Below are 21,034 nucleotides of genomic sequence, written 5' to 3'. Positions count from 1 at the left end.
ACAACAACAAAGTGACATATTTGAATATGCATATTGGTACTGACTAATTTTTCTGTATCACTGGATTCTATGTAAAACTCTCTTAGGAAACAGAGCAAATGCAGCGTTACAATCAACGACTTATTGAAGAATTGAAAAACAGACAGACTCAAGAAAGAGCAAGACTGCCCAAGATTCAGCGCAGTGAAGCCAAGACTCGAATGGCCATGTTTAAGAAAAGTTTGAGAATTAACTCAACAGCCACACCAGATCAGGACCGTGATAAAATTAAACAGGTAAATATGCAAATTATTCTCTACTCTTTTAGATTTTAAAGTTTTGAATGACCTTTAGAAGTGCCACTGATTCCTTTCTTTCTAAACATTTAGAGCCACCTTAGGCTTGTTGATGTTCACTTTAACTCTGCAGGCTGGCGCTAGATATACGGCACATACCAATTAGTCTTCCCCTGGATGGTGGTCAACTCCTGAGGTAGACTGATCCTAAGACCAGCCCTGGGAATGACATGACTTGGACAACTTTTCAAGTCAAGACATATGGCCTCACCGTGATACTTCTGCAGTCACGATCACACACACAAATTAACTCAGATCACTAAGCAGATAGGAGGATCAAGGTTTTAATCAGAAGTTCCCACTCCCCCCGAAGCTGTGATGTAGACTCCAGGTTTGAGTCACAGCATATTATTACTTGTAGCTTCGGTTTATTGTGCCTTGTTTTGTTAAGTTTCTTCATATCTTCAGAATATATAGAAATCACATGCTTCTTAACTGTAATTTATCTTTTTTTCTTATTTATAGTTTGCTGCACAAGAAGAAAAGAGGCAGAAAAATGAGAGAATGGCTCAGCATCAAAAACATGAGAATCAAATGCGGGATCTTCAGTTGCAGTGTGAAGCCAATGTCCGCGAACTGCATCAGCTGCAGGTCAGATACAGAAGCCCCACAGCAAAGCTCTAGGATTTGGCAGCACGCGTGGCTGGTTTTGAGAGACCAGTAGCTAGCCAAAGTCAACTGCACCTTACTTACGAGCATGCTGGTGTTGAAAGGTTCTGTTTTTTGTATAGATCCAAATGAAGATTAGTTTAGTGTCATAGGCACTTGTGTAGATTATATATAACCATGATTAATGTAAATATGAAGTTAAATTGTAACCTAAGAAATTGAGTCTTTCAAAAACAGTATTGAGTATGGTTTTTAGTATATTTTACAAGAAGATATGGAGAGTTTCAAAGTGATGTAGACAGTTTTGTTATATTCTGACTTTCTTTGTCAGATTCTGAATTTAAAGTTTCTTTTCAATTTAGAGGAAAATAATTTATTTTCTTCCAGATTTTTGAAATAAATGATAAGTTTATGGGAATTTTTCTCCTAGGAAATTTAAAAGTTACTTGAGGGCTGATTTAGGACCTTACATAGAGTGTACAGCCCATCTAAAATGTTTAAGATTTCAGAGTAGTGTATAAATGTGGGCAACTATATATTTGCTTAATTTACTAGAGTAGAACAGATCCTAATAGATTGGCCTAATAGGCCAACAGATCTATTAGAACAGTAGATCTGTTAGGCCCACCCTTTAGTACCGGATCCCACGTTCTGTACTCATGGGTAAAATGTATGCAAGCTGCCTTCTGTAGTGTCACTTTTATGAGCAAATCATCCTAGAAAGGAGAAACAAAAGTTCAAGCTAGTTCTTTTTGTATGGTATGTAATAGATCTAGCTTCTAAACTTGTAAAAATGAAGCTGTGATTCATTTCCTAATTAGTGGCCCTTGATTTTTATAGAGGAAAACTTGAATCTCAGTAATAGCATGATATTTGATGAGTAATTTATTATTTTGGAAGGTAATTGTATTTGTGAAAAATTGCTTAGTTGATCTGAATTTTTTTTAAATCCAAACTTTATTTTCAGAATGAAAAATGCCACTTGTTGGTTGAGCATGAGACTCAGAAACTGAAGGAATTAGATGAAGAACATAGCCAAGAATTAAAGGAGTGGAGAGAGAAATTGAGACCTAGGAAAAAGGTAATTTTAAAAGCTTTAAAATGGTATGTGTATACTCATCCTTCTACCCATTTATTGGCTCTTTACCTACTATATGTCAGGTACAGTGACAGGGGCAGGAAACATAGAGATGAAAAGACAAAAGGTTCAGAATCTAGTGACAAGCAGTTATGAATTGGTAGGGTCATTGCTCTGAAGGTGGTAAGTACAAGATACAGGGGAAAGGAACAGAATGTATAAGCAGAGGAGGAGAGCTTCAGTCTGCCTGGGTAAGTCAGAGAAGGTCTTCCAAGAGGAGATGCTTTGCAAGCCAAGTGAGTCTTGAAGAAGGAGGAGTAAGAGCTTACTAGGAGGCTGGGCTGATTGGAGTGGAATAGAACAATTTGAGTAGAGAGAAGAGAATGAGTGAAAAAGAATCGTATAGAGAATTGCACATCGTTCTCTATCATTGGAGTATAAGAGGGGGTGTGTGCCGGTGTGTAGGCATTAGGGAGGAAGAAAAGGAGGGAAGGAAGCCATGACAGCTGAGTCTGAACAGGCCAATTGGAGCCATATTAAAAGGCCCTGGTATTCTATGTAAACTTGAAATCTGGTAAAATAGGGATGGTGTTTCCCCCGCACCCCTTGTTTGTACTTGACTCCCTGTTCACCTGGTCTTACTGGCTAACCATTTCACCTGAGTCTTTGCTCTCACTATATGATCTCTGACCCTTTGCTACCCTCAAACTTAAACCTTTATGTTTTGGGGGAGCTTCCTGCCTACTAGACATTTCTGCCATTCCTTTCTTCCATCCATCAAATCAGTCAAAGAAATATGTATGTAGCTATGTGCCAAAGGAAGTGAAATGACTAAATGAGTTCATAGTGTGTTGTTTTTTTTTTAAGACGGAGTCTCATTCTGTCGCTTAGGCTGGAGTGCAGTGGTGCAATCTCAGCTTACTGCAACCTCCGCCTCCCAGGTTCAAGTGATTCTTCTGCCTCAGCCTCCCAAGTAGCTGGGATTACAGGCACCCGCCACCACCACACCTGGCTAAGTTTTGTATTTTCAGTAGAGATAGGGTTTCGCCATGTTGGCCAGGCTGGTCTTGAATGCCTAACCTTAGGTGATCCACCTGCCTCAGCCTCCCAAAGTGCTGGGATTACAGGCGTGAGCCACCATGCCCAGCCCATAGTGTGGCTTTTTAATTTAAATTGTATTTATTGTCAAATTTTTTGAATAGGTAATACATTCACATAGTTTAGAATTCAAAAGGTACAAATGATAAACAGTGAAAAATCTCCTTTAACTCCTTGCAGCCTAGCATCTGCCTCGGACACCTCTGTTGAACTTGTTGACAGTGGTCACAAGTGAGTTGCTAATAATCAAATCCTATGGCCTTACCTAACTATTCTCATTAAAAGTCTTGTTTCTTAAAATTCTCTTCTCACCTGGGTTTTGTGACACAGCTGTCTGTTCTTTATCACCTTTTGTCTTCCTGAAATGTAGACATTTCTCACTTTTGCCCTTTAGTAAAGAACATTATTTGCCTTGATGATTTTATCGCTAGTCATGGCTTCAACTATTGCATATGGACAACTCCAAAACTTAAATGGTAGCAGTTATATAGAGCACAAATTGTAGAATCATACGGATGTGGGTTCAGATCTCAGCACTGACACTTACTGATTAATTTTGTCACTTCTTATTTCTAGGCCTGGTTTTCCTAATTTGTAAAATAAGAATGATACCACCTACCTAATTGGTGTTGTTCATATAGCAGTTGTCCAGTGCCTCAGCTATAGTCATGGTTCAGCGAATGGTTGCTATTGCTATTATTGTTTCTTGTTTTTATTGTCAGTTTGAGCACTAAGCGCCCATTTTCCATCTGGGTGTTCTGTTCCTCCTCATTTCATCTCCGCCTGGTGGTTCTTTTTTTTGATCACTGTATATCAGTAGCACCTGTACTCAACCCCAGACATTCTGTACCTGCTCTCCTTTCTTTGTTTTTCTTTATAACAATTCATCGCCACCAGACACATTTGTTTATTGTCTCCTCTTGTGAAAATATAAACTCCTTAAAAGCAGCTCCATGATTGCTTCATTTATTGATGTATACCCAGTTTCTAGAACAGTTCCTGGCACAGTGTACAGATGACTACATACCTGTTCATTGTTGACTAAAGACTATAAACTCAGTGGACATAAAATCAAACTCAGAATCCAATTCCTTCACCTTCCTCTCACATTTCCCCGCTTGCTGCAGTCCCACTCACCATCAGATGTTCTTCTCTACATTCCTGTTTTCTTAATTGACATCTATGCTAGAAACCACAATTATTTTTCATTTCTGTTACACCCAACATTCAGTCAGATGCCAACTAATTTGGCCTCTTCATAATGTGTCTCCTTTCTTTCTCACTGCTATCCTGCTTGCTTACATTGTTCAGGAATGTTGTAATGCGCCTTTTAGAAGAAAGGAAAGTGCGCTTTCCTTTCTTCCCACTTGCCTGACATCACCAGAGGATTTATCCTCAAGAATATCTCTGACACTGTCACAGTGATGTTGATAAATCTTCAGTTTCATCAGAGCAAAATGTAAATGAATGCCTTAGTTTGACTGTGAAGCCTTCATAATGCCACACCTGGTCACAGTCACCCTTTCTAGCTTCCTCTCCCACTAGCCACTTTGTTCCCAGTCCACGTTCCAACCTTGGGTATAATCACTACTCCTCACTCCAGCTCTTCAGCTTCCTGCCTTTGTGCCACGTTTTGTCTCCATCTGTCTGGCCTGCCTGGGGACATCCTACTTATCAAATTCTTATCTTTCCTTCAACACAAAGCTCATGTTTCACCTCTTCTGAGAACCCCTCCTATATCCTTCCTTCTTTTCCTGTGCTTTGTACCTCTACAGCACCACTTATCCCTGAATCAGTTGTCTGCAAAGCCATTGTTACCTGTAACAAAATGCCATAAACTGAGGCTGGGGAGTCTGAGACCAGGGTGCCAACACAGTCAGGCTCTGGTAAGGGCCACCATTTGGGTTACAGACTCCCTACTTCTCACTGTGTCCTCGCCTGGCGCAAGAACTCTCCTTAGCCCCTCATGAAGGCACTAATCCCATTTGGAGGGCTCCACCCTTGTCACCTCTCAGAGGCCCCACCTTCTATCAATAGTACCCTCACATTAGGGATTAGGTTTTTATATGGGTTTAGGGGACACAGATACTCACGTCACAACAGTGCCTCTGATATTTCTCAAGCACTTATTTTTTGCTCTGTATTATGGGGGTAAAAATGATTCTGGTTTAGATTGTACCGTTAAGTAGCTTATATTATAGTCTAGTGTGAAAGAAAAAACAGGCGCATCATAAGTAAAGTAACAAGTAGGCAGGGGTAAGTGCCATGTGGGAGAAGCATAATAGTTAATAATAGGTACCATTGATTGGCGTGCATAGTATGTGTAAGTACATCATTATCACATTTAGTCTTCACGTAGCAAATTGTCCCTATTTTTACAGCAGAAGAATTAAGTGGTTCTCTAATATAGATAAGGCAAATAGTGGACCCAAATCGTCCATTTATATGGCCAGGCTGGACTTGCACATAGGGCTGTGGAAAGCTTATGATCTTAAAAAATCGAGTAAGCTTTTCTTCTTGTTATAATACACAAAGAAAGTGTTTTGGACAAGTAGTTTTATCTTGGCTGTCGGCATAAGTTCTATATGTAATACCAGCACATAACAATTTCTTTTTCTCTTTGTTTTTAAGACACTGGAAGAAGAGTTTGCCAGGAAACTACAGGAACAGGAAGTGTTCTTTAAAATGACTGGAGAGTCTGAATGCCTTAACCCATCAACACAGAGCCGGATTTCCAAATTTTATCCCATTCCTAGCTTGCATTCCACCGGATCATAACAATGGAAGCATCTGTGCTTGGGTTTGGCTTTTTCAGTATGTAGTTCTGTTCTCCTCATCTTCTGTCACAGTCTGTATCAGATAGCTCACGAAGACAATCACCTGCCTCACCTTCTAGGCATTTTTCTTTTTTGGGTTTGTTTTTTGAAAGCAAAGATGAAGGGAAAATGAACTAAGACAGATGCTAGGCCGTGTTGCCAAAGTAGCATCTTGTGGTAATTCCCTAAAGTGACTTTGTGTATTAATCTTAAAAATTATGTTCTTTAGACACTGCTACCTGAAAACTGTTGGAGAAATAATGTTTGAAGTTATTTAAGAAAAACTGTTACATCACTAAGTATTAATAAATTCTTTTTACCTGACCTAACTTCTCAATGATGCCTAAATCTGTAGTTGAAGCTCTGCTGTAGGGAGTTGGGATAATTTTCTTTTGGTGGATCAGCTCTCATAAAAAAGCTATGATTTGCTCAAAATATGCTATTGACTCAGTAAATGAATATATTTTATCTTTAAATAGGATCAACCTCTTTTAAAAGAGAAAAATTATTTCAGTGATTTGTCAAAATGAATTACCTCTTTAAGGCATAAGCTAATAATTGAGGGTGCTAATTTTCTTAAGATAGTGCCTAAAACACTAAATTTCAGTCAAGTCCTAAGTAGGATTTTCTTTTTGGTCGCCAGGGATAAAAACGTCCTTAGAATTAAACATTATTGTTTTGGAATTTTTGCTTCTCTTGCCATTTGATAGAAATTTTCATCCTAAAATACACGTACAAAGTTTGGAAAGATGAAAAAAAGAGGTAGCTTTTAGATTGCAAATTGGAAATGTAAAACTCATGAAATTTAAGGAATACAGATTTAGCTGTCTCTGTTTATTTTCTAAAATAATACCTAAGCTGGTTAAATGATTTCTCTCCATCTTAGCAAATTGTTTAAAACTGTTACAGGCCTGCAGGCTCTGAGTTATATTTATAAATATATCTTCTGAACTTAATCTTAAAAGAAGCATTTGTTCAGAATACTTTTTATTTTATATTTAGGCAAATGTCAGAAATTACTTTTCCTTATCTTGAAATGAGGCTACTTACATCTTGGTTTTATTTTGTTTCATGTTTAAATCATTCACTTTGATTTGAGTGGGAAAAGCCGGAAGCCTTTATCATGTGGTTGCTCATGTGTATAATTATTAATGAAATGTTCACTCCTAGTCCCTTATGAGGCTTAGAATTTCAACCACGTGTCAGGTCGGACAGTATTATAAACTGGACTTTGCTGTGTGAGACAGCACATTTGTAAATGATGCTTGCTGCCTGCGATTTTCAACCTATTTGCTCTTAAGAGTGCTAGGTACCAAATTGTGAAAGCTTGTTTTTAGTTATGTTACTTTCGAGGCTGGTGAAAAATTTAAATGTAACTTTATGGTATCACTGATTCATATTTAGAAAATGTAAATGTCTGTAGCACTTTCTTGCAGTTAATTTGAAAACTTTGGATGCCGAACCTTACTTTGTCAGTGGTTTAGATGATTTAAAAATGCATGTGCGATTTTAATTTTGTAATTGTTTTGACAGGCATAATTGGACAGCTTTGTAGGTAGCCTTAACTTCTGGCCAAGTTTGTTTTTTATATAAATATATATACATATACACATATTATGTATGGTTGTAAATTCATACACATCACATGAATGTGTTACTGTATACAAAATTCTTAATGCTTTATTCTCAAATGCTGGGTTGAAAAATGTTTTGAAAGCCTTTTAAAATATATATCTTTATAAAGTAATATTCAAGATGATGATAAAAATTGTTTATATTGTTATGATAAAAATAACAGTATAATGTTGCCCAGTGTATTTAATGATTTATTTGAAGAGGGATTGGGGAGGAAGGTTTTCATACCACTTTCTCCTTTGAAATTTTCAGTTTATTGACTTTTAAAAAGTGAATACTTCAGGCAGTAGACTTTTTTTTCCCAATATCGTTTAATTGATACTCTTTGTGCTAGTTTGTGGTGCCTGTTAATTTGATCTGAATATTTGATTCTTTCTGTTCCTTTCAACTTGACATTCAGAGTATTGACTCAAGGAGAGAGGCTGAGATTGGAATGGCTGACGCTGGGGTAAGGTGGTAGCAACTCTTGGATCTCCCTTAAAACTGCCTTTTGGATTCAGTGTTCGTGCTTTCAAATATGACCGTGTTCGTGTGGGTGCAGGAATGTACAGTGATACGTATGTAGAGGTAAAGCACTCATTTTAATACTTAAAGTTTTATAAATCCTTTCAAAAAGTGTTTTGTTCTAAAATATGCTGTTTGTACTCAGACCAGCCCACCTCTTCTGAGGTCCTGTATTCAAATAGATGATAGTGATCTATCTTTCTTGCATGAAGTGTAGGTGGGGAGTGGGCGAGGGGCACAGACTTCTTTGAAATCAAGTAGTACCATCAAATCTACTCCTGATTTGGTTGTTTTATTACTGTGGCAGAATATGCCATGAAACACACCCTCATCAGTCACCTCCCCTCTTTTCCCTGAGTGTTGTGAACACACCAGACCTGCACACTTCTGCAGATCCAGCTCCTAGAGCTTGGGGCATCCAGCCACCTTTCCTCCTGTCAACAACCATAGGGTGTGAATTGCTGAATTAGCTGCTGTTCTCTGTGGAGTCACATTAAGCTTTTTCTTACCTTTTTCTGTGGGGAAGCTATAGGGTGGGTAAGGAAAAAATGTTGAGTGCTTTTACTTTGCTGAAAATATTAGAACTCTCTTGTGACAGTATACAGCAAATTGTAATTAAATATAAACCAGAACCAAAGCTACCTCTAAGTCATATTTCCTCAAGCACAAAGCTCTCAGGCATATGAGACCCACTTCAATGAAGGGTCTCTGATTTCTTGAGCATCAGCGAGTTTCAGAAGTGACTATTTTTTGTATTCTTCTAGTTTCCTTGTAACTACACACTTTTCCCATTCCACACTGTGCTTAAATGACAAAGACTCTTCTGAGAAGCCAAATTCTATCCAAGTATTAACTAGAGATATTGTTAATTAAAGAAAATCTAGAACTGAAGTGAAAAAAGAGCGTTCCAGTTCTAATAGTCTTTTCGTGAACAATTCTTTTCTGAGAAATGATTTTTATAAGAAATGGGGTGATACTTTAAATGCTTTTCTTAAGTTGAAGGCACAACAGTTAATGGCTGTACGGTTGCTGTTCTGTTGCTGACATGGTTTTGATAAAGCTTTAACATTCCTGCTACTAATCTTGGCGTAGAATGTTTGCCAGGTTTAAATGTTGGCTGCAGCTTTTTGTGTTCCTCCTCTGGTTTGCAGTGTAATGAGTTCATAAGCTAAATTTTCAGAAATTTTGTTTCAGATTATGCCTCTTGTCTACTTGGGAGCAACATGTCTTTTCAGTCATGGGACTGACATATGAAAAATAAAGTTATTTCTTAATCAATTTTGGGAAGCAGTCTTTTATTGAGAATCTTTGAAACTGGAGTGTCCTGCCTAAGAACACTTTGCAGTTGTTGGTCCTAGTTATATTGTAAAACGTGCAGTCCTCCAGGTCTTCTGACCCTTCCAGACTTAGTATTTATTCCTAGCTGTCTGTAGTCCACAGCACACATGCAAACACACACTCACAAATCTAGTTTTTAGCGGTAACTTGCTGGGGGGTGTCTTTCAGCATGCAAACCCCTCCTTTGGGAGGTGCTTAAAATATTTCTATCAGTCTGTGTTTATATGTGTATGTTTTAAATTTCTTTCCCCCCTTGGGATGGATGATTTTTCTCACTAAGTATTTCGCAAATCATATGACCTCACTTTGGCTAAAATCTCTTCGTCATTATTAACGTTCATGCAAGATTCAGTAGACACTAGCCAGCATCACTTGGCACATGTCCAGCTGGAGGGAGGCATGGAGTGTCATTTTCTAATCTGGGAGCGTTGCGAACTATTGAACTCATTCTTGAATTAAAAAAAAAAAAAAAAAAAAGACAAAAGATGCTCAGATCCATTGCCATCCAGCTGAGGACATAACCTCATATCTGCCCATCCTCTTTCTGAGTTTTGTCCAGAGAAGGTAGTAAGTTTGGACTTGTACCCTATTTTACTTGAGCATAAACCGTTATGAAGACTTTGGGTATCCTAGTAAGGTAAATCTAGTAACAATGGAAAATTACTATGTCTGATTAATCAACATAAGGATCACTATTAAAGGGGATATAATACTTGAGCCCCTAAAGCTACTTTTTTAAAAGGGTCAAAACATCTTCTCCCTCCTTTTTTGGAATTTGCTTTTTTTATTTTTTTTGAGACGGAGTCTTGCTCTGTCGCCAGGCTGGATTGCTGTGGTGAGATCTCGGCTCAGTGCCACCTTCAGCTCCCGCGTTCAAGTGATTCTCCTGCCTCAGCCTCCCCAGTAGCTGGGATTACAGGTGCCCACCACCATGCCAGGTAATTATTTTGTATTTTCAGTAGAGACGGGGTTTCGCCATGTTGCCCAGACTGGTCTCCAACTCCTGGGCTCAAGCAGTCTGCCCGCCTCAGCCTCCCAAAGTCCTGAGATTACAGGCATGAGCTGCTACACTCAGCCTCATTTTTTAAAAAAATAATTATCATTAGTTGATAGCAGGCAACTATTAGGATATGATGAAAAAGGCAGAAAGACCATGTAGAGTGTGCAGTGCTTGACTGGTTGTTGCTGCTAGCAGTCGTCTGACACAGAGGAAATTACTGGTGTGGTTTTTTTTTTTTTTTAATATGAGATACTCAGCAGAGACCTTAGGGAAAATAAACAGTCTTTTTAGAAGAGTAGCAGTGTAGAAGTAAATGTAATTTAATTCCATTTTTAATTGTCCAGCAATTTGAGAGTCACAACTTGTAACAGATTCACAGAGTGGCCAAGTATAGTCTCTTCTGAATTGGAGTGTCTGATTTTACTATGAATTTATTTGAGACATTTGAGATGTGTACATTTTTCTGTAATAGTTTTGATATTTCATATATTACTTGCCCCACAGTCATAATTCCGTTGCCCCAGGATAAAGCATTACCTAATTGCAAATAATCTTGTTGCTCATTTGTTGCATGTTTACTTCAAATAACTTATGCTTAGGGAAAACTTTCATATGCTTTGTAATATCTCCAGATTGAGTTCATAGTTGCAGGTATCTAAAGATTTGCCTTTAAAGACCTCAGGGATTGAATGAAATACCAGAAGCTGTGTCCCAAAATACAACCAGTTTTGTTTTATGTTTGTAGTAAACAGTGTTAGAGTCAGACCCAACTAACCCAGAATATTTTTTTAACCTTTCTTTGGTCAGAGGAATCATATTAAACCTGATAGTAAAAAAGAAAAAAAAACTTTAATTGGAAATGTTACAGTTGAAATGAAGTTTCATCTGATAGACGACAAACAAATGTTTTAGACATTAAAAAGTGCTCAAAGACCAACTGCGCCCAGTCCCCCAAGTGCCGTTTTCTGAGTGCAGAACGGAGGGTGAGTCTTGAGCCGAGGCTGTGTCCCCAGCATCAGGTATTGTTCCCCACCCCTTCTTCCTTCCTTGCCTGTTGCCCTTCACCCTTCTTTTTCTGTTTGCTGTGGCCTGGTTCAGTATAACATATCCATGAACTCTAGCATGGGCCTATGGACAGTCATAGCTGCAATCAGACTTTCTAAGCAAATGGGAGTGTGATATGCATATATGATAACCATTAGAAACTCTGCCACCTCAGAGAGGGGAAGTGAATTTCTTAATTTTTTTAGTTACAAGAGTCACTTCTTAGCCAACTGACTGGAGAATGCAGAGTGAACGGGGAGGAAGGAGCTGACAGCCCTGCCACAGTAACCAGAACACACCCCATCCAGTGTCACCTCCAGCAAGGCACCCCATCCCCACCCTCCCTTTTCTGGGCTCATATTTAGGCAAAGCTCTAAGACTCCCAACTTTCCCAGCTTTCCTAGGCTGGGGCTTGAAGTAAAGAAGCCAAGGAGTTCAGATCTATACAGCAGAGAAGTAAGTCTCATTCTAAAACATTGCAACTACTCTTAGAGTCCACCCATGAAGCTGTTTCAGATTGTGTATCCTTGACTGAATTCCATATGTATATATTATTCAGACTAAAACAAGTGTTGCTAGATTGGCTATGCTGTGTCAGTAGGACATTGCCAGACTCCAGCTTTAACCCTCTGGAGAACTGTGACCTAAGTGCCACATGCATGATGAGAACTGGTCCAGGAGCTGTCCCGCCACGGCTAGCTCACGGCTTGACAGCAATACTTCTCCTTCTCCGCCCAACATAGACTTGGTCACCTGAAAGTTAGAAAATCAGTAGGAAGTTAAACATATCTTGTGTCCTGTGAGGATCTCGGCTTGGGCAATTATGGCAACCGTGACCACTGCAAAGAAGGCTTCAAAGGTTAAGTCTTTTGTGAGACTATCCATTTATTTAACTTGTTTGCCCCATTTCAGCACCAGCTTGGTTCTCCTTTTTCTCCCTGCTTTGGCACTCTCCTTTTCTTCCTCACTGTGAATAGGATTGTTACGCAAATTCTGCTGTTGGCAGTGTCTGCCTTGAGTAATTGACATTAGCCTGAAAAATGTCTCAGGCTTGCTCTGGAACAAATCACGTGCTTTTCTACTGAGCGTCAGCCTTGCAGCTCTCCAGAACATGCAAAACATGGAGCAGTCAACGCTTACCTTTGTCTCCTTTTTCTCCCTTGTGCCCTCGAGGGCCAGGTGGCCCAGGATGACCTGGTGGTCCAGCAGGGCCCCTGTCACCTAGAAGGACAAATGGGGCATAACTAAGTAATGCATGAGTCTGGGGACTGAGGGCATAGGTAGCCGGTGTGCCACCAGCACAGGAGCTGCTTTTCAGTAAGAGGTGGGTGTTACACAGGATCCGGGGGGCTGGCTCTCTGCCACCACTTACCTTTGGGTCCTGGAGTGCCCATCTCTCCTTTTTGCCCAGGGGGTCCTTGAATGGCTCCATAAGCTGTAAAAGCAGGGAATCACTGGCTTAGAATAGCGATTGTGTGGCAGCTTGGGACATGAAGTCGTTTGTGCAGAGTAGCAGAGAGATAGTGATGGACTTTGGACATGTAAGGAAACAAGGTTCAGAATTTTATAGAATTTATCTAATTTTGAGCATCTCAAGTGTTAATAACTGGAGGTTTCTCATGAGACTGATGTTTCTGGAGCAGACCTGTGGGAGCCTATGCAATGAGGCAGGTGCTGGAAAAGCAGTTGGATGCCCTTACTTCGGAAGAAGTCCATGAGGTCTGCAGTCACGTTGCTGTAGGCAGAGAAGACCTTGCTGATGCCGGGTGGCCCCTGGGGCCCAGGCTGGCCTGGTGGGCCCTGGACAGTGTAGGCCATCCCTTGCAGTAGGCCCTGACCTGTAAAACACCAGAGCATGGGCAGAGGAAGCAGGGATTGCCCAGCACCCTCTTCAGCAGGAACGCAGTGCCCTCCGAGTATCTTAACGCCCAAAGCAGTTGAACTAGATCAAGCCGCAGCAAGGGTGAAGCCCTCCAACTGACACAGGTCTCTTCCTGCTGCAGGCCTGCATCAAAGGCTTGTTGACTGAGTAACCGTGCTGTTAAGCTACACAGGGAAGGGACTCTTAGCCAACGTCCTGCTCAGCCCCAGCAGAAAAACCAGCATGGTCCTATGACTCATCTGGGACCCAGAACGAGTTAGGTGTTGGGAAAGCAAAGTACAAAGCCCTCAGCATGCTCTGTTCCCCACAGCTCAGGTCCCAGGGCTTGGGCTCTGTGAGCTGAGCGGGCTGAGAACTAGGCTGGGGCTGCCTGTCCCCTCCAGTCCCTCCCTGTCTGATTCTGTCCTCACAGCCTGGGTGCTCCACAAATAAGACAGCCAGTCTGGAGATGCTCCCGCGCTCCTTCCCCCAGCACCAAGGCCTAAATGTCCCCACTTACGCTGCATGCTCTCTGATACCCGCACGGCCAGCTCATTGTAATCCAGACCTCCAGCAAAGTCAGCCCCGAATGGTCCACCATTGCCACCATACATGCTGCCTTCTGCTGCCCCATAGCCTCCACCTAGGCCGATGTCAGTGCCATAGGGCCCCCCGTCTCCTGCAGCTGCACCAAAGGCACCTCCTGTGCCCAGGGAGCCTGCACCGGCTCCTCCTGTGCCCATGGAAGAGCTGTAGGAGCTGCCCCGCCTGATGGACGAGCTGTGTGAGGAGGAGCTGCTGCTCCGACTGTGGGAGCCATCCGTGGATAGGTGGCGGCTGTCCCCAGGGGGTCCCTGTGGCCCAGGAGGGCCTGGGGGGCCAACAATGAAGCTGCGCACATCAGGACCTGCAGGGTAAGAAGCTGCGTGAGTGGGAGCTCAGATCTTAGCGGAGAGAAAGAGAGTTAGGGAGTATTTCCCAGAGTGTCAACTACCCTGAGTGACTGGAAGTGAACTTCAGGGTTCTTGTACCCGAGTGCGAGAATGATGTTGTGGAAGGAAACTGGGCTTACCCCACTGGTGGCTTTCATGTGTGTGGCTTCCCTGTCCCACTTACAGGGAGAAGCAAGGCCTGCGGGGTGCCTGGTGGGGCATCACCGTCAGGGGCACCTACTTGTGAGGTAGCTGATCAGCTCACTCCGGAAACTGTCGCTGTTTTCAGCTGCATAGGTTGCCAGAGCTCCTGAGACACCAGGGGGCCCTCGAGGACCTGGAGGACCAGGAGGGCCTGGAGGACCTGGGATTGATGACAAGCCAGCAGCTGGGCAGAGGGAAGAGGAAGAAAGGTCAGGCTCGTACTACGGAGGAAGCTGAATTCCCAACCTGTGCTGGAGCGCTGTGAGCCCCTTCTGGAAAGGAGGGGATAAGGCCAGGCCTCCAGGTGAGGGGAGGGGAGAACAGCAGGAGACCCAGAGCCTGCTGTTTCCTGGCATCATCCAGGAATGGCTGCTCCTGGGGCCCTCACACTCCCAATTCTGAGTCTCATTCAACTCAGCCCTCCAGTCACTGAGAGTGGGAGCCCCAGGTTGGCCCTCATCACACTGGGCTACACCTGGGAACACCATCTCTTCCCCATCTCTGTCCCTGCTATGGCTGAAGCCCCCTTGCCAGAACATATGGCGCTCTCCAGGACCCCGCGCCCAGCCCTGTACGAGCTCCAGGAGTACTTGGACTGCCCTTGCTAAAACCCAAGAAAGCCCCCGAGGCCAGGCTGCATCCCCTGCCCTCCCATCCCACTCCACAGTGCCCTACTTTGTAAGTAAGAGGAGAGGTCCTCCACACTGATGCTGGACCACGCATTGCCTGGAATCCCTGGTGGCCCCGGGGGACCTGGGGGTCCAATGATGCCTCTGAATTCAGACCCTGAGACACCAAGGAAGGGCACAGAGTCAGTCCTGGCCTGGGCCAAGGGGCTCTGCTTCCTCCCCAACCACTTGGACAGATGTACCCTGCTAGGCCTTACCTTGTAGCAAGGAAAGGAGCTCCTCATAGGAGGTTCCTGGCAAGCCAGGTGGCCCTGGGGGACCAGGAAGCCCAATGCTGATCCCAGAACCTAGGGATGTGATGGATTCAGATCAGGCAGGGGAAGGCAGATGGAAGCACCTGTCAGAGAGGAGGTCGGACACAGAGGAGGCTTGGACAAAAGTGGAGTCCAAGAAAGAGAAGAGATATGGCAGGAAGAGAGGCAGAGAGGAGGAGCACCAAGGGAGGAGGGGAGGGCTCCGCGGGGCTGGAGAAGCAGGTCAAGGTGCCTGTGTGCTTCATTCTTCTGTGAGTGTGTGTGTGTGAGAGAGAGAGAAGAGAGAGAGAGAGAGAGTTGTATGTAGACTTCACACAAGACAGTGCCTGTAACCCCCCTTCCTTGCCATGCTTCTTGACCTACCCCAGGCTCACAGGTTTGAACAGCTCTGAGCACTGCTCATTGGTGGGGTTGGTCCAGCCTGGCAGGTGGGAGTCAGTGGGGCGATCATGGGGAAGTTCACACCCTGCCGAGTCCTCATCCCAGCCATCCCAGGCCCTTCCCAACCACCCCTCCTGCAGACACTTACTCGACATGTAGCTGAGAATGTGACTACTCAGCTTTGCATAGTCCAAAGACAGGAGGGACCCATCTCCACTGGCTCCTGGTGGCCCCGGCGGGCCCCGAGGGCCCATCAGGTACTGACGTAGGTACTGACGCACATCATCCCCTGGAGAGGAGAGGATGCAGTAGCAGGACCCACCCAGGCCAAGGGGGTCCCACCCATGGTCCAGCCACAGCCTGGGCTCCCCTGCACAAACCAGCTCCTGCATGACATTTGTGAGTTCTGGGTCCACAGGCCCACAGTGGTCAGGGGGACACCAGCAAGCTGCCAGGTTCTGGAAGGGGCATCTGCCAGCTTGCCTGGCATGGGGGTTTGGGAGGACATTTCCTGTCCCCTTTCCAGCCAGTTTGCTGACTCTGCCAGCAGATCACAGCAGTAAGTGGCTCTTTGTCCCAAAGGATTGCCCCCCTCTTGCAGCCCTGCCAAGGCTCAGATGAGGACAAGATTTGCCTGACAAGTGAGGTCAGGAGAAAGCAAAGATGGTCCCACACTCGGTCCCCTCACAGGTGACTCACGCTGCAGCACAGCCAGGATGTCTTCAGAAGAAATGGAGGACGAGGGGGACAAGTTGATGCTGTACCCCGAAGCTGTCGAGAAGAAAACCTCAGGTTACCTGCTTAGCAGATACTGAAGCAACACCCTCATTTTTCCAGAATCTGAAAGTCCTGGTTACCGAGCTGTTTGTCTTTGTGGGAAGTGGATGAATGGGGTATTGTGAGGCCATTTTGAAAGGATAACAAGGTCAAATGTTTTTGGGGTTTTTTTCCCCCTTTGGTGAGAAATACAGTTTACTTTCAAGAGCATGCTTTAGCCTAATGCCTGCGAGATAATTGCCAACCTTCATGCACAGGTAGGAAGAACCTATAATTAGGAACACATTAGTTGACTGCAGGAAGGCTCACTCAGTGGCTCTCCAACATGGTTGCACTGAATCTGAACAGATCCTTGTTGACACTGTATCCCAGTGGCCCGATTATTGTGAATTCAGAATTAAAACTCATATTCCAGAGAAGGGCAAAGCAAACAGCAAATGAGGAGATGAGGCTCTGGGAGCAAAAGCGGACCCACAGGAGGAAGGTGCCAGGTGCAGGGCGCAGGGAAAGGCTTACTCTGTAAGTAGCTCACAACTTGGCTTGCCAGCCTTGAATAGTCGAAAGTCTCGCCTGTGATGGTGGTGACAGGTCCTGGGGGACCAGGTGGGCCTGGCGGACCCTGAACTCCAGATAGGTAAGACCTAATACTGTCACCTGCCAACCAAGGAGCAAAGCCAAGTCAAGCCTGTCCCCAGGAGGACATGTTCTCCCCACAAAGGTGACCCAAAGCACATGATAACATGCCTGCCACACCCCAGACATGGACCCAAGGCTGGGCCAGGAGGGAGCCTAGACTCCCCTCACTATCCTTCCCATAATTACAGATGGAGAAACTGAGGCGGAGGCCTGACTTGGGTCAGGTGGCCCATGAGGGCTGTGGGGCAGCAAGACTCCAGCCAGCCGCCCATTTGACAAATGAGCCTGTGCAGAGTGAGGTGTGAAAGCATGTGCGTGCATGTGGGTGAGTGCCTGTCCCAGCCTCCTACCCAGGGTGTGGGATGAGGGTGAGGTTGTGTCGGGGCAGCTATGAGAAGGCTGGTGTTGGGGAGCTCATGGGCCTGTAGGCCTGGCTTCACAGGGGGAGGACCTGGGCCTGGCAGCACAGACTGTTTTCCTCAATACGTGTGCACACTTGCGCACCCACGCGTGCATGTGCGCGCGCGCACACACACACACACACGTTGCCCTACGTCGTCCCATGTCTCTCAGCCTCATTTCTGTGATGATACCACAGCTCCCTTGCACAGAGACTGTATCTCCATGTTCTTGTCCCACAGCTTGGGGTGGCCAGCCACTCACTCTGCATGTACTCAGAGATGTACTGCTGAATCTCCCGGCCAGAGCTGCTGATGGAGCCTGGAAGCCCAGGGGGCCCAGGGGGACCTGGCGGGCCTGGCACGTACATGGTGCTTGATGATGCCCCTGCAGGAAAGAGAAAGTGTCCTGCGTCGGTTCCTCCACCCTAGGGTCAGACAAACAGGGACCCAGGCATAGCTTTCATGGTCTGAGGAGGGAGGGTCTTCTCAGGGGGAGAAATAGGATAGTGACAAGAAACGTTCCCAAGAAGAGAGGAAAGGAGAGCCTGTAGCAGCCACTGTCTGAAAGGGGCACAGAGCGAGGGAGCTGCCCCAGGCCAAACGCCCTTTCCTTCTGCAACCTGCTGAAGGAACCCCAACATTGCATCCCCCTTCTCTGAACTCCCCAGCACCCAGGGTCTGTCTGTTCTCCATCACGCAGTGTCTACATTGTTAGGTATCATGTAACCTCCTTAAAGGCAGCTCATAGGTCCTAGCACATGGAGAAGAATCAACAATGGATCACGGAGAAATGAATGAATGAATAGAGCAACATCCTCATTGGAATGATCAGCCTTCGCCGGAGGAAGGGGAAAAGAACTTTGGTCACTTTCAGTTCTTACCTCCAGAAAGACCACCAGGAATGCCAGGAGCCCCTGGGACACCTGGATCACCTGGAATCCAAAATGAGAAGTTTGCATCACCTCCCCCAGAAAGCCTTCCCTGGTTAAGCCGAACCACAATTATTAGTGTGTGGCTCAACAATCGTCCCATGTCTCTTCACCTTGTATTTGTAACAATACTATAGCTCCCTTGGACAGAAACTGTATCTCCATGTCCTTATCCCTTCCTCCCTCTGGCCTTTCCTTCCTCCAGCCTCTTCTCTCCCCAAGACTTCACACTGATAAGTACTTGCTGCCATCTCTTCAGGCTCTGGGCACCAGGCTCACCCTCACTCCTCACCACCTCGGCTGCTCCCTCACTGACCTTTGTCACCTTTGGGTCCCTGGGGGCCAGGTGGGCCTGGTGGTCCCTGAAGGTTGAGTCCGAGAGAACCAGACCCTAGAATCCAACAACACACACAGTGTAGTCAGCCAGGGTTTGCAGAGGCTCTGGCTAGAGCCAGAATGGCAGGGGGCTCAGTCCTTACCTGAGGTTGAGACACCTGGGAGGCCTTGCTCGCCTGAGGACACACCAAGAGAGGGACACTCAGTCTCACTTTTCTCACCCACTATCAGTCCCTTAGAGAATCCCCAAGATCCATGATTGCTGGAGCTGCTTTGGGCAGTCCCTAGAGCTGCCCCTTCCTCCCACAAACACACTTGCACTACACCCCTGCATGCACGTGCACACACACGCACTTGCACTACACCCTGCACACACACGTACTACACTCGTGCACACACACTTGCTTTGCACCTCTACACACACATTTGCTTTACACCCCTGCACACACACACTTGTATTACACTCCCACACACACCCTTGCATTACACTCCCACACACACCCTTGCATTACACCCCTGCACACACACTTGCATTACACCCCTGCACACACACACTTGCATTACACCCCTGCACACACACTTGCTTTACACCCCTGCACACACACACTTGCATTACACCCCTGCACACACACACTTGCATTACACCCCTGCACACACACTTGCATTACACCCCTGCACACACACACTTGCATTACACCCCTGCACACACACTTGCTTTACACCCCTGCACACACACACTTGCTTTACACCCCTACACACACTTGCTTTACACCCCTGCACACACACTTGCTTTACACCCCTACACACACTTGCTTTACACCCCTGCACACACACTTGCTTTACACCCCTGCACACACATACACACTTGCATTATACCCCTACACACACACTTGCTTTACACCCCTGCACACACACTTGCTTTACACCCCTGCACACACATACTTGCTTTACACCCCTGCACACACACACACTTGCATTACACCCCTACACACACACTTGCTTTACACCCCTGCACACACACACACACACACACACTTGCATTACACCCCTGCACATACTCAACCATTCCTAGAGACACTTTGCTCTACTCTTGCTTATTTGTACCAAGTGCCTTTCTAACAAGCTCAAAGCTCTTGATAGGTGAGCTTTTACCACCCCTCCCCCTACCCCAGGTGTCATTTAATGCAAGCTCTACTGTACCTTGGTGTCCTCTGGGGCCTGGGGGACCTGAGGGAAAAAGGCAGAGAGCTATGAGGCAGGGCCGTGGGAGGACATAAGAGTTGGGGTGGGTGCTGCCTGCAGACCAGCGCCTGCTTTCCCTTGGGAGTGAGCCCAGGTGTCAGGCAGGGCCTAGCAGAGGGGCCGGGGCCTGGTAGAGAGCAGGGTAGGGTTGGGTTGCTGACTAGTGGCCAGAACACCCCAGGACGACCTGAACCAGCTTTTCCTAACCTTGACTCTATCCAGATATATCACTGGACAGTGGTATGATTATCAGGGTCTGGTTACAAGAGGCCTGAGGTCTGTAAAAATAGCCAAACTTTACCCTGACCAGGGGCCCACAGAGCCTCAATCCCCCTTCCAAGAACCCCACCTTCTCAGAAACATGGAAGTGGGTGAGAAGAGGTGTCTTCCCTGGCAGCTGAGGCCTTGCAAGGCCCCGGTGAAGAGCCCTGGCCCTCTCCTCCTTTTCCTAAACACATCTTTCACCTCATCTAGAACAGAGGGGCCCATGTCCACCCTAAGAGGAAGTCTTCCAACTGGGCCCACTGCCCTGAGTTCTTGCAGGGCATGACTTACCTTGCTGTCCTGGGAGACCAGCTGGGCCAGCAGGGCCTGGAAATGGGGTTGGGGAAGAAAAGGCTAAATCATGCCTGTAGGGTCATAGGAAGAACTGAAGGAAGGGCAGTCACCTGGCATAATTCCTCCCAAGGCATGGAACAGAGACCCAAAGAGGCCACCTTGTTTGAGAGCAATAAGCAATTTGAGACCAGCCCTGTGGTCCAGCTGTGTGAGAACATCTCTGACAGGTACCAGGACCCCGGGGCAGGCGGGACTGCCCTCCCTGCTGCTGTCCTTTAATGGTTAGGGACTTCTACATGCCCCCATGTCCTCCTTCTCACTGGAGCTTGTCAGGAGGGAAGGCTGGTACATTCTGGCACTTGTTGTGATAAGTTGTG

General features: G+C 45.5%; 2 protein-coding genes across 4 annotated transcripts in view; one reads left to right on the top strand and one right to left on the bottom strand.

Annotated features, from left to right (window-relative positions):
- SLK (STE20 like kinase) overlaps nucleotides 1–9,353 on the top strand; it is a 62,283-nt gene extending 52,930 nt beyond the window's left edge. For all 3 annotated transcript variants that reach the window (XM_012439542.2, XM_012439541.2, XM_064373908.1), the window contains 4 exons: nucleotides 87–275; nucleotides 801–926; nucleotides 1,912–2,025; nucleotides 5,752–9,353. In XM_012439542.2, the coding sequence (XP_012294965.1) occupies nucleotides 87–275; nucleotides 801–926; nucleotides 1,912–2,025; nucleotides 5,752–5,898 (576 nt within the window). In that variant the 3' untranslated portion in view covers nucleotides 5,899–9,353. The remainder of the gene's footprint in view (nucleotides 1–86; nucleotides 276–800; nucleotides 927–1,911; nucleotides 2,026–5,751) is intronic.
- A 1,364-nt stretch (nucleotides 9,354–10,717) lies between these two features.
- COL17A1 (collagen type XVII alpha 1 chain) overlaps nucleotides 10,718–21,034 on the bottom strand; it is a 57,829-nt gene continuing 47,512 nt past the window's right edge. Inside the window, exons 36-52 of the mRNA XM_021673004.2 lie at nucleotides 20,655–20,690; nucleotides 20,058–20,084; nucleotides 19,001–19,033; nucleotides 18,838–18,912; nucleotides 18,474–18,524; nucleotides 17,855–17,977; nucleotides 17,072–17,209; nucleotides 16,478–16,549; nucleotides 15,927–16,067; nucleotides 15,341–15,430; nucleotides 15,130–15,240; nucleotides 14,492–14,638; nucleotides 13,839–14,225; nucleotides 13,158–13,295; nucleotides 12,830–12,892; nucleotides 12,598–12,678; nucleotides 10,718–12,210 (exon numbers count right to left, since the gene is read on the bottom strand). Of these exons, the coding sequence (XP_021528679.2) occupies nucleotides 12,158–12,210; nucleotides 12,598–12,678; nucleotides 12,830–12,892; nucleotides 13,158–13,295; nucleotides 13,839–14,225; nucleotides 14,492–14,638; nucleotides 15,130–15,240; nucleotides 15,341–15,430; nucleotides 15,927–16,067; nucleotides 16,478–16,549; nucleotides 17,072–17,209; nucleotides 17,855–17,977; nucleotides 18,474–18,524; nucleotides 18,838–18,912; nucleotides 19,001–19,033; nucleotides 20,058–20,084; nucleotides 20,655–20,690 (1,766 nt within the window). The 3' untranslated portion in view covers nucleotides 10,718–12,157. The remainder of the gene's footprint in view (nucleotides 12,211–12,597; nucleotides 12,679–12,829; nucleotides 12,893–13,157; nucleotides 13,296–13,838; nucleotides 14,226–14,491; nucleotides 14,639–15,129; nucleotides 15,241–15,340; nucleotides 15,431–15,926; nucleotides 16,068–16,477; nucleotides 16,550–17,071; nucleotides 17,210–17,854; nucleotides 17,978–18,473; nucleotides 18,525–18,837; nucleotides 18,913–19,000; nucleotides 19,034–20,057; nucleotides 20,085–20,654; nucleotides 20,691–21,034) is intronic.

This window comes from Aotus nancymaae, unplaced genomic scaffold, assembly GCF_030222135.1.
Source record: "Aotus nancymaae isolate 86718 unplaced genomic scaffold, 86718_ANA_hifiasm-v0.15.2.pri h1tg000010l, whole genome shotgun sequence".
NCBI classification, from domain to species: Eukaryota; Metazoa; Chordata; class Mammalia; order Primates; family Aotidae; genus Aotus; species Aotus nancymaae.
The sequence above is the reverse complement of the archived record's forward strand: the minus strand, read 5'-3'. Positions and strand labels throughout refer to the sequence as shown.